General features: G+C 44.7%; 1 protein-coding gene across 2 annotated transcripts in view; it reads right to left on the bottom strand.

Moving 5' to 3' along the window:
- Kiaa1549 (KIAA1549 ortholog) overlaps nt 1-13,239 on the bottom strand; it is a 184,003-nt gene that overhangs the window by 13,482 nt on the left and 157,282 nt on the right. For both annotated transcript variants that reach the window (XM_023712842.1, XM_023712843.1), the window contains exon 19: nt 7,532-7,578. In XM_023712842.1, coding sequence (XP_023568610.1) covers nt 7,532-7,578 — 47 coding nt within the window. The remainder of the gene's footprint in view (nt 1-7,531; nt 7,579-13,239) is intronic.

Here is a 13,239-nt window from a genome sequence, read left to right as displayed (position 1 = left end):
AACTATATTCTTCAACCCTTCTGCCTCCAAATTAGTGAAAAAATGATCCTCATCTATTTCACAATCCATAGGCATTTGTTATATTAGGAAGAAAATCCACTCTCACAAAATATAGTCTCAGAAAAAGGAAAATATAATAATAGCCTGGAAGGATAATATTCAAAAACATTTCAGCTCTTTTGATATCACACCAAACTCAAGGTTGAAACTGAAACCATATCAAGAATTTTTCCTACCCTGCACCAGTAAACCTACTCCTTCATCTTGCATTTTGAAAGAGATCATTAACCCACGCACAATTTTATGACATCTGTCATTTGGAAAATACCAGTTCACTGAGTCAGGAAGACCTCATAGGACTCAATCCCGTTCATTCTTGACCCCACCTGGTACCGCTGCCTACTCCTCCAGTGAAGTCTATTAAGTACAGCATGCTGTCACACTCTTGGGATGGACAGAAGTTCCCTAAATGGATTCTTCCCTTGAAGGCTGTCTATGACCACTGGCAAGAAATACCAACTGTTGTTCTCCTTGAAGTGACAGGCTCACTTGGTTGACTTGCAAGACTACATCTGCCAAATTTGCGAGTCTGCACAGCAATTCTGCAAGGTGTTGGTCCCAGTGGCAAGCCGGGAAGCAATGGGTTTGGTTGTCTCAACTCAAGCACATACATCCCTCCAAGAATCCCAACTCAACGGAAGTGCCTTATTCATATGCTGCTTCCTCTTTGAGAGTAGATTCCAACACCAATCTTCTAGCCTCCCATCCTTGTAATACTGAGGACTCGAACCCGGGGCCTTCACACTCGGCTATGTCCCCAGCCCTTTTTCTTTGTTTTATTTTGAGACAGGGTTTCACTAAATCACTAAGTTGACTGGGCTGGGTTCAACTTGGACTCTTCCTATCTCAGCTGCCCAGAGTGTTAGGATTATAGATGTGCATCACTACGCTCAGCTAAATTTGATAATTTCTTAGAAGCTCATCGAGGACATATTGATCTAACTCTGGCTTTTTTATAACTAACTACACTTGCACAGTGGTGAAGGAGCCCACCGCTGCACACGCAATTGGCAGCACTGTCTGGACTCCTGTCAAGGAATCGGGTTTCACCCACCTTACTCCAGGCACCCAAACTGATGAAAAAGGCCAATAAAGTATTAACATTGTTGCAGAAATAGTTTTGACCTCACTCACCCCAACAGGACCTCATAGACCCTCTAAAGGTCTGAGAAGCCCACCTTCACAATCACTCTTAAGAAAGAAAAGAAAAAAAAAACAAAGAGGAATAAAAGATTATGGTCTATTCCAGTTCTTCAGAGTTAACAGAGCCATCCAGTTAGATGGGGGTGTAGACAGCTGAGCCTTTACCCTACACTGGAGCATTTCTCCTAAGTCAAACCCGGATGATCCATGTTACTCCTTTTAAACAAGTGCCGCTGGTTTATAGGGACCCAGAGAAAGAGGTTCACCATCCTGACTGCAGACCTAAGAGCTACCTCAAGACACACTCCTTCTTCAGCCCAACCACAGCCCCTAACTCATCCACCGTCCACTTGTGGCTCCTCACTTAGTTCTTGCTTTTCTCCTCTCCTGCCTACACTTGCATCTCTTTAATCTTCCCTATGGGCTCCAATCAGTGCAATACAAACACGCTAGAATCTTCTAATGGGATTGGTCATTACTTTTATCACCCACATCAGAACATTTCTGAAAGCGACCACCATTAATACATAGGAATAACTGGGCAAACTAAGTCACATGGTGCCTCTATATTTTTTTGTTGTTGTTCTGTTTTTCTTTGGGATTTTTTGTTTGCTTTGCCTTTATTTTATTTTTTTTTTTCAAAATTTTATTGATAAACAGATAGCAATGAGACAGTTTCAAATCAAATCGGAAGTACAGTTTCAACAAATAACACACTGCATATATTCTTCTTAGTGGTTAATTGCTGTACAAGATGCGGACTTGAGATCCTATTTACAAACACCATTAGAACAAATCATTCTATTCATTAAGAGAATGCAACTATATATCTATCCTAACCACTTTGAATACACAGATACAAAATGGACATTCATCGGTATACCCCATTTGTTCTAAGTTCCGTTATTGAATATTATAGGTGTGTAAACTCAGCAAAATATTCTAAAAGAGTCCAGTAGCCCATAATAGCATTGGGTCTTCTGTTTAACTGGCAATGTCAGAAATTATTGACCTGAGTCCCCCACAGTTCAACATAACAACATGGCTTTACTTCCTATATTTTGTCTTCATACTTTTCTGCTGGATGGTTAAGGCCAAGGTAAAGCAGGACCTATGCAACAAGAGTTGTAGCTTTTTGGTCTGAGAAGGTCAGTGAAATGCCCTCAGGATTTATCCTAAGATCCTGTACCTCAGATTGTAGAACCTTTGTCAGTGCAGCCATGTGGATGAGTCATGGCCATTGCTTGGCCAATGTGCTCTCTGTGAAAGCCTGAGAGAGTGTCTTCTCCCCATGTGACTCTCCTTAGGCACACTCTACGTCATCGATCACTTTCCTCTTTGGCCCCATAATCTTCTTGATCAGAAAATTTGGGACACTACCGAGGTACATGACGTTACAGTACAGGTTCTCATATGTCCTGAGTCTTAATTGACCTTAGACGGTTAGGGCCAAAATGTTGGGCAGAAGTGTTTTTTTTTTTGTTTTTTTTTTTTTTTTGCTCCAAATGCCTTCAAGGCATGACTGGCTGGCTTGTGTTGTGGGGATCGAACCACAGCAACCTGAGCCTGACTGCTTTGTTGAAGCAGCCACTTAAAGAACTGAGCTAAGGGGAAGGCCCCCTGCTTTGCCTTTATTTTGATTTAATTTTAATTATTTTTATTTTTTGGTGGAACTGGGGATTGAACTCAGGCCCTTGTGCTTGCCAGGGAAGCACTTATTCCACTGAGCCATCTCCCCAGCCCCAATCTTTTATTTTTGCATTTTAGGGAAGGGTTTACAGGGTGTTCAGGGTCTCACAATAGATCCGGACTTGTAGTGATTCACTTGTTTACAGCCTCCCAAGAGCTGAGATTACAGGCATGTGTCACCACCCCCAGTCACCACACCCAGTCTCAACTGCTCTCAGCACGCCCCAGGGATGGGCCCGGGGATTGAACCCTGGCCCCTGCACCTGCTTGCAGGTGCTTTAATCCACTGAGCTATTTGGCCAGCCCTTGCTTTGCCTTTAGATGGAGGTCTCACCATGTTGGCCTGGCCAGCTTGAACTCCTGGATTCAAGAGGTCCTCTTGCCTCAGTCTCCTGAACTGCTGGGAGTATAGTTGCTTGCTTCTGTGCCTAGCCTGTGTCATTAACTGTAACTTCAGTCCTGGTCATCTAAGCTCATCTGGACACATTTGAACCTTGTTGCTTTTAGGCCAAAAATTATTCTGAGTAGGGGAGAAAGCAAACCCTTTTGAAATTGAGGGAGATTAAAGAAAAATAACAGAAAAGGATGGAAAAAGCAGGTACCACTCTTACTTCTGAGTGACTTCTGGTCACTGAAGGGCTAGTTGAGTTTGATTTCTAAGATTCACTCTTTTTCTCCAATACATCTTTGTAATGAATCAATCACCCACTAGGAAGGTCTATCTAGAATCTCTGTGCTGTTCCAGTCGTGTTGACATTACAATGTCTTTTTTAAAAATTGGATACAGGGTCTTGCTACACAGTTTGGACCTGCAGTGATCCTCCTGTCTCAGCCTCCCTTAGAGACATAACTATAGGCTGTGCTAGCATGCCTAGTCTCAGTAACCAGCACAGCATGCCTGGGGCCCCGGGGCAGGCACAGCATGATATATTGGGTATACAACCCAGGTCCTTAAGCTTGAACTTAAAGCTACCTCTGCAGTCCGACACCACAATACCTTAATATTTGACAGTGACTCATAACAGTAAGAATAGCCCAATACTGTGTTCTTCTTACTCAAAGCCTTTCTCTTGGCTGTTGTTGGTCTTTCATATTTCCATACACAGTTTAGAATCAGATTGTCAATTTCCTCAAATTAAGGGGATCCAGAATGGACTTGAATTGGAGAACCATGTGTGGTGGCGCACGCCTGCAATCCCAACACTTGTGAGCCTGAGATGAAAGGATCGCCTGGAGTTCAAGGCCAACCTGGGCCGCACAGCGAGACTTTGTCTCAAAAAACAAACAAAAAGAAAAGATCGCTTGAGGAGACTGACATAAAATTAATGAGTTCCCTAATTTTCTTTAAAGGGTTTAAAACATCTTTGGTTGGATTTATTCCAAGGTGCTTTATATTTCTGCATCTTACTTTAAATGGTGTCTTTGGCTTTTTAAAATTCTCTATTCGTTACTTATATGCAGAAGGAAAACAGAGCTTTGCACACTGGTCTCATATCTATTCACCCTGGAATTTTACCTTGCTGATTAGCCATCTTACTAAATCCCCTTATTTCTACCCACTTACATGTTAACATTTCAGGGTTTGAAAATCCTGCCTATAAATAATAACGTATTGTTTTTTCTTTGAACTCTATTTTTTTATATTTCCTTATCTTGCTAGGAGTCCTAGCGTCCCTCTTCCAAGGAAGAAGCTTCTTGTCCACATCCCGTCGGGCGCCTGGGGATGTGGGGGCCACCTCCACCCGCTGCAGTTTCTCCTACACCTCCCTACCTATCGTGACTGTTCACCTGCTCATGCAGAGAAAGTACTTTTTGGCTTCTCTGTGGCACATCCAAATTGCCAATCTTATTACACTTTGTGCTTTGGGGCTAAAATAGTAATAAGTAACATAAGGGTACTTGGACCCACACTATGATACCACAGCAGTCTACAGCCCAGTCTGGTGACTGTGATGGTGAAGAAGTGACTGACTACAGGGCCCTGGTCCTTTGTTCTGCTGCCCACCAGCTGCCATCTCTGCATATTCATCAATCCCATGAGGCATAAAGGGTCTAATCCCTGCAGTAATCCCAGGACATTTGTCACCATTTAATCACAATGATAATTTCTCTCCCATAAAATGCTTTCAACTCAGCAGGGTGAACTTTGCTTGACAAAGGTATCTGCTTGACAAACTCAGAACTCTTTGCCAAAATACTTACCAAAACACAGAAGTTGACTTCTGGTTTTTGTTTTTTGTTGTTCATTACCATGGTTACCATGGAGAGGTGTTTAATTTTCTCTGTACCTATTAAAATGAGATTTTCTTCCTTAGTTCTCCTTGCAGCAGTGCATTACACTGTGTATGTGTGTGTTTTTAAATGCCAAATCACCTTGCATAACTGGAATAAATCCAATCTATGGTATTATGATGTCCTTTTATACATGTTTCTTGGTGTGTTTGCTGGTTTGGCTTTGAATTTCTTATGTCTATGTTCATGAATGAAAGTGGCCTTTGACATTTCTTTATGTGCAGTGACTTTTGTGGCACTCTCATAAATTGAAGCATAGGCTCTCTTTATTAACTTTTGATTAGCGTTTGTACAATCTTGGCATCTTTTTCTCCTTTGGTATTTGGCAAAATTCACTGCTAAAGCCATCTGGGCCTGGAGTTCCCTTTATGGGAAGAATCTTAATTATAATTTCCATTTTTTAATTGTTATATGAGTATATGGGTTTTCTCTTTTAAAAATCTTTCCACATCAAATGTATTAACACAGTTGTTCACAAAAATCTTTTCATGTCTATAAGACCTGTAGTACTGTGCCATTTCATTCCTTGTATCAATAATGCATTACACAGAATATTTCATTAAGCTTGCCAAGGGATTTATTAATTTATTAGCTTTCAAAGAACTGATTTTTTACCTTATTGATCCTTTCTATTATGGTGTTTGTTTTCTAGCTTGCTAGTCTATGTTCTTATTTTTATTAATTTCTTTCTTCTACTTCATTTAATTATTCTCTTAACATCTTGAGATGAATAATTAGATTGTACAATTTTAACCATATTTTTCCAAATCTATTCCTTAAAGGCAATAAATTCCTACATTTCCTCCTAGAATATTGCTATAGCTGCACAACTATTGCTATATCCCAAAACTTGGGTTATGTGTTATTCTCATTATTATTTATTTTAGAATGTGTTGTAATACCCATCGTGATTTTTTTTCAGTGTACTATAGTTTATTGGGCAAGATGCTGATATACTTGCAAAACTATAGGGACTTTCTAGATATGTTTTATTATTAATTTCTCATTTAATTTCACTGAAATGAGAAAATATACTGAGTGATTTTACCACGCAGCCTATTGTCCTTCTCCCATTTCATCTTTTTTCAGATTATTTTAAAACTATTTTATTTTTCCTTATCTTACATATAAATACTTTTCAGTTTTATTTTAATGAATTATCCTAAAAACTATACCAGAATTCTTTTTTTTTTTTTTTGCGGAACCGGGGATTGAACTCAGGCCCTTGCACTTGCCAGGGAAGCGCTTATTCCACTGAGCCATCTCCCCAGCCCCCTGTACCAGAATTCTTGACATAAAAGAGTCAAGTCATATGTGCCTGCAATCCCTGCTCTGCAGGCTGAGGCAGGAGGAGGTAAGGTTGAGTCAGCCAGGGGAAGATGGTGACTTAGACCCCATCTCAAAATGAACAATGAAAAGGGGACAGGAATGTAACCCAGTGTGAAGGCCTGGGTTTAGTCCGCAGAACCACAAAACAAAACCAGCCTCGCATAAATTAGTACTCTTACATCTTCCCAGACCACGAACCTCATCTCCATGGTTAGCACAGTAAATGTAATTATCCTCAACTCTGGGTCTGGTAGCTCAATGATCTTGGTCCTGCCTGATTCCATTTCGTCTGTCTCCCCTGACTTCCTAGAAACTGTACTCTATTCTTCTCTGATGCCTGCTGTGCCCACGTACACACGGATGACACCTGCTGCGGCAGGGAGGTGAGGCCCTGTGGGAGACCCTGTGCTCTGAGGAGTCAGGGCTGGAGTCCGCAGGCAGCCGCCCCTGCTCACGGCTCGAGGCCGAGCTTCAGTCCCCGAAGGGATTCACTGATCCCCATGAGTCACTGTCCTCCCCAAACAAGGCCCCATCCTGTTGCCAGCCCTGTCTGCCCTGGGCTTGGACATTTTCAGTGTCCTGCTTGGGGTCCTCAGCAGGACAGTTGGCCTGATTTCTCCAGTCTGTCACTACTGGAGCAGAGCTGAGATCCCAGCCATTTCTCCTGCCTTTCGAGGTGACAACAGGAGAATACACCTCTCACAGTTCTGCATCTGCTCGGGGTGGTTCAAGACACGAGCTCAGGGCTGGAGAGATGGCTCAGTGGTCTAAAGCACCTACTTAGAACAAGCTTGGCAAAGCACAGGGACCGCGGTTCAATCCCCCAGCACCACATGCCAGCCAGCCCCGCCCCCTGGTGGGCTGAGCTGGCCACACACACACACACACACACACACACACACAATAAATAAATGTAAAAAAAAAAATTAAAAAAAAAAAAAAGACACGAGCTCACAGAACGAAAAAGACAGCAGCCTGCGTGAGAAAGTTACAAACTATTTTGTTCACAAAACTTTACCTTGGCAAAGGGCCGGACGCAGGAGTCATTCCGTAGTCTTCATATCTCTGGAAGAAATCCAAAAAGAACATGAAGATTAATATTCAATACTTATCCTAAAGTGACAACAGCAAGTGTACAAACTTTCAGGCTTGTAGGATCAACTTTCAGGAGAACTATTTTCTCATTAGAACTTAGCCTGCAACTGGGGCATGCTGCCATCAAGGAAAGTCTGGGTCTCAGCTCGGAGAACTGGGGAGCCGGGCTGTAGAAAACAGAGGAGCAAAGCAGGTGTGGAAGTATCCGTAGTGCCCGCACTTAGCAGGCTGAGGGCAGCAGGGTCTCCTGAATCCGGGCTTTTTTTTTTTTTTCACTACCAGAGATCAAACTCAGGACCTCGCGCTTGCCAGGTAGGTGCTTATTCCTATTCCACTGAGCTATCTTCCTGGCCCCAAATCCATGCGTTTTAGACCACCTGAGGCAATACACAAAACCCAAACAAAAAACTAGTCAACACTTTCTAGCTCTTTCTTTCCTTTGAACAATACACCAAAAATGTTAGTAAGACAGGCTTTCTATACCCATTGGCTCTCCAGGCTCCAGTGTTATAAACTGTATCTTCTGCTGAGAAGTGGTGCAAGTAGCCATGTTTAATACACGAGAATCTCCCACCATGGTCCCCAGATCAGCAACAACTCAAACAGCCCCGGAAACTATGCCATCAAAAGCTGTACCACAGCCAGGCGTGCTAGTGACGCTTGTAATTTCAGCCCTCTGGAGGCTGAGGCAGGAGGATCTCAAATTCAGGCCCAGCTCGGAGTACACAGAAAGACCCTCTCTCAACAAAACAAAACCCAAATAACCAAAGCACCATGTTACAGAATGCTATAAAAACAGGATACAAAGAAACCAGAAGTTAGAAAGACCCCTCCCCCCAGAAAGGGTCCCGTCAGTTTCTGACCATCTTCTGGTTCCAAGGAGCCCAGCTCTCTTCTGCCCATCAGGTTGGAAGGGGGCCCCAGCTTCCTCCTGCAGCTTGTTTTACTTGAGTTAATCTCAACTGACCAACAGCTCTTAGACTAAAACACTGCTCCCTTGGGGGGAAAAATATACATCAAAGACATCGGCTGTGATCCTGTGAGATTGCTGCAACCTCCCCCTGACACACACAGGAGTCTAATTTCTTTTTTTTTTTTTTTAAACATTTATTTATTGTGTGTGTGTGTGTGTGTGTGTGTGGCCAGCTCAGCCCACCTGGGGGCGGGGCTGGCTGGCATGTGGTGCTGGGGGATCGAACCGCAGTCCCTGTGCTTTGCCAAGCTTGTTCCAAGTAGGTGCTTTAGACCACTAAGCCATCTCTCCAGCCCCACAGGAGTCTAATTTCAACATGTGCATGGCTGGGAATCAGCATTTCAGAACTGGATATCCGGCAGGACAGCGATGAGACCGTCTGTCCAAGCGCAGCCAGTTCCCAGCAATCGACTGCCCACGATCGAGTGGAGATGGGAAGGCCCTGCAGCCCCCGGCTGAGGGAGAAGAAGCGACAGTGAGGTTCCGGGAGGAGGTGGAGAAAAAGCAGCTTCAATTCCGCTCCCAGAGACAACAAGGTTGCAGGGTCTCGGATAGGCCTACAGCAGGACAGGAAGGTCTGCTTATAAAAGGTCTTAGCTCAGGTGGCCAGGCCTGACCTCTCCAGGAGGACATTATGCTTCCCGGGCAAGTAGGACACCATAACCAACACCTCTGCCCTGGCAAATGGGCCCAAATGTCATCAGCTGGAACAGAAAAGCCCCTGCGGTAACAGAAGGCACTTTGAAATCCACATTCCTGTGGTTTGCTTCTGTAGTCAGAAGAAACAAACAAAGGGTGATTGGATTCATCCCAGCAACAAACGGTAACTTTAGCCCCAATTTAGCGACCAGCTGAAATGCACAGGCAGACAGGAGACACACACACAGACGCAGCCAACGGGCCTGGTTCCCCACTAGGTTGAACCGCTGTCACTCTCACTGAACTACATCAGGGTGACACCCAAAGTCCCCTGGGAAAAAACCCTAGAATAACAATGTTTAGCACAAAATCTTACTTTGAATTTGAACTTATGGTGCATGTGGAGGATTAAGGTGAGATGGTGGGACTCTGACCCCCAATGCCCAATAAGGGAAAAAAATAGCAAAAGAGGAACCCACATCTGTCAGTTATTACTGCTAAAAAGTCATCAGTAGAAGCCAAGCAAGCAAGGGAGCAGACTCACGCCAGAAATGGAGAAAAGTGGGGGGCAAGCTGAGTGCTGGTAGTGCAGCAGGTGCCTGCTCCCCACAAGGAGGCGGGGAGCAGGGCCAGAGAGAAGCAGCAGTTAGAGGCCAGCAGGGCCACATTCGGGTCAGAGGACCCATGGAGAAGCCCAAGGTGAAGAGGGAGGTCCGGGTGGGTCTCGCCTTTACTCCAAGTCTTCCTGTCAGCCTCAGCACACACCCAAGGCCTCACACCTTCATTGCTGACCACGCTTCCACTTTCCCTGTCGACCTGGCAGGCTAGAGTCCCTTAGCAAGCTCCTGGGGACTGTGGCACCTCAGAGGGTCTAGAGGACACTTCTGCTGGCAGCAACGTGTGGACATGAGCCCAGCTCTGCTCCCCTCCTTGGTCCTCACCCCTTACCTCTCCTCTGGGCATCTCTCTCCCCGCACCTCGGGGCCACCCGATGCCCCATCTTCCCACTGTCTACACTGGAATGACTGGGTGCTGGGCAACCAAATTAGAGAACTTTAACTTCTGTCCCTCATACTTTCAGGTCAATTCAACAGGTACCCCCATGCTAACAAATTATTCCGGTGTCCCTGACTGGGAAGACAGCAGCAGCCAAGAGCTGTTGGCCTCCTCTGCCTCCTCACAATGTGATTTCAACTATACCCAAACTCTCCTTTCTCCCTCCACTGGACTGGAAGAAATGCATCCCTCAAGCCTATGATTATGCCTCCACCAGCACTGTGGGCCACGGCACCTTTTCCTGTGTCCTCCTCCATATTGGCTCAGGGCCACCAGCGATGCCACAGAGGAAGCCTCACCCCCTTGCTCTCAAGTCCACCCACCGTGTCACACTACCTGAGCCACCAACTCTGGCCCACACCCTCACGCCAGCTTCCTGTCTCCTGCCTCAGGTCTTGCACTCCGCCACCATGGGTCTCATCTCTCCCCAAGGCTCCACAGTGTCCAGGTGTAGCTCTAGTGATGAGGAGTGGGCTCTAGGGCTTGTCTTGTCCTGTTAACATGTCTTACCATGTTCACTGGCTCCTCTGTCCTGGTCACCTAGAACTGACACCATGATACAGAAGGCACCATGGTGGTTAAAGTCGTGTATCCTTTTGGCCAGACCACAGGAAGCCCCGATAGCTGGCTATATGCTGTATCTGTGCCTGTCCGGAAGGAGTTTCCGGAAGAGCTCAGCTTTGGGACTGGTAGACTAAGTAAAGCACCTGACCCCACCAGGTTGGGCAGGTATCACCCAACCATCTGCTGAGGGCCCAGATGGAACCATAAGGTCAAGGAAGGTGGGATTCACACTCCATGTGACCTGAGCTGGGACACCAAACGTCTCCTGCCCTTGGAGATCCAGGTCCTCAGGCTTTCGGATTCAGTCTGGGATCTGGCTCACAGGCCTTGGGATGGCACCACCAGTCCTCCTGGCTCCCTGATGTGCAGTGCCTTATATTCAAACTCTCTGTAGCTCATGTGTTCTGTCTTCCTCTTCCTCTCTCCCTCACACACCCGTCACCGGTTCTATCTATCTGGAGAACCCTGAAAAATATGAATATGAAGCCCATTTCTCGGAGGAAGGTTTTAACAGCTTTACTAAGTTATAACTGACATACAATAAACTGCAGGCATTTAAAGAATACAAGCTCATCAATTTTGACGTGTCTATGTTGATGGTGGTGCATTTATGGTATGCATGCTGCAGCGGGCTGTCTGTTATCACTCAAAGCTCCAAGAGGTTCGACGTCATTGGTCTACACACACAATCACTACAAATAAGATAAGGAACACACCTGTCACCCCTGAAGTTTCTGGGTGCCTCTTCATAATCCCCTCTGTGTCATGCCTGTCTCTCAGCTCTGTACATCCCTGTGTAACCCCTGATCTAATGTCCATCACTGTCAACTTTTCATTTTCTAGAATCATATATAAATGGAGTCATGCAGAACGCAATCTTTTCCTTTGGTCTAGCTTCTTCCACTCGGCTTAACTGTCAAGATCCAGGAGCTGGGGAGATAGCTCAGTAGAATAAGCGCTTGCCTGGCAAATGCAAGGTCCTGAGTTCAATCCCTGGTACCGGAAAAAAAAAAAAAAAAGTAAAATTGTGGCGATCTAGTCATGCTTTGTGTACCTCTGCATCTCCTTCATTTTCACTGTGGAGCAATGTCTTATGCTATGCACATAACGTGTGTCTAACCACGTAACGGCAGATGAGTGTTTTACTTGTGCTCACTTGGGGTCTGTTACAAAGCTGTTACGACGACGTGCAAGTAGGAAAAATGTTTCCTTTCTCCTGGGTAAATACTTAGGAACTGACCGGCGAGTTCGTATGCTTGGTGTATGTTTAACTTTTTAAGAGACGGCCAAACTGGTTTTCAAAGAGGCTTTGCTAGAGTTCACAGGCATTTCAGTTCAACATTCAGTGTAGTCTTTTGCATTTTAAACAATCTACATTTTAAACACTCCAACAAGGGCAATTCACCTTGCATTGCGATCACAGGATACTGACGCTGGACATCCCTTCCTTTGCTTATTTCCTATGATCATCCGCTTATTTTCTCTATAGATCTCCTTTGGTCAAGTTTTTATTGGGCTGTTTGTATCCTTTGAATCTTCTCTAATTTACTGAGATTAGCTTTATGGCCCAGAATACGACCTGTTTTAGTGCGAGTTCTGTGTACTGTTGAAAGATTGGACATTCTGTACTAGTTTTGCAGACCGTTCTCTCCAAGGGGACTGTTTCAGGCTGGTAACCTGTTTAGCCTTTGCTGTCTTGCAGATCTCCTGCCTACTTGTTCCACTGGTTATCAAGAGAGGGGAACTGAAATCTCCAACCACAGCTGTGGACTTCTTTCTATCTGCAGTCCTACCAGGTTCTGCTTCATGTACTACCACGCACAGAAATATTTAAGATACTGGGTTTTTTTGAACTGACCACTTGGTTACGATGATTGCTTATTATGTTGCTTGGATCCTGCTTTTTATCCAATCCGACAGGCTCTGCCCACTCACAGGGATACTTAGATCCTCTACATTTAATGTGATTATTCACAGCACCGAATTTAAATGATCCATTTTAGTATTTTCCATCTTCTCATCCATTCTCTGTTCCCTTTTCCCTCTTCTGCATTCTTTGGACTCTTTTTCCCCCTTTCTCGACGCTGTCTCACTAAGCTGTCCAAGCGGGGCTCAAATTTTCCATCCTCCTGCCTCAGCCTGCCAGCATGCCAGGATGGCAGGCGTGTACAACTGTGTCCAGCCGACAAGTTTATTTTGACTAATTTGTTGGCTTATAAGCTGGTAATACATCTTATGTTTATATTATACATTTTCCCTTACCATAGTCTACCATTAGGTCCTATTATTCCACGTTATGTATAGCATGATACTAAAACAGAAACGTCAGTCTCTCCCCATGTGGCCTGTGGGCTGCTTTTGTATGCTTTACTTATAAATATCAATTCCACATATAAATA

The sequence above is a fragment of the Octodon degus genome, unplaced genomic scaffold (assembly GCF_000260255.1).
Source record: "Octodon degus isolate 3935 unplaced genomic scaffold, OctDeg1.0 scaffold00027, whole genome shotgun sequence".
Classification (NCBI taxonomy): domain Eukaryota; kingdom Metazoa; phylum Chordata; class Mammalia; order Rodentia; family Octodontidae; genus Octodon; species Octodon degus.
Note: the sequence above shows the minus strand (reverse complement) of the source record. Positions and strands in the feature narration are given on the sequence as shown.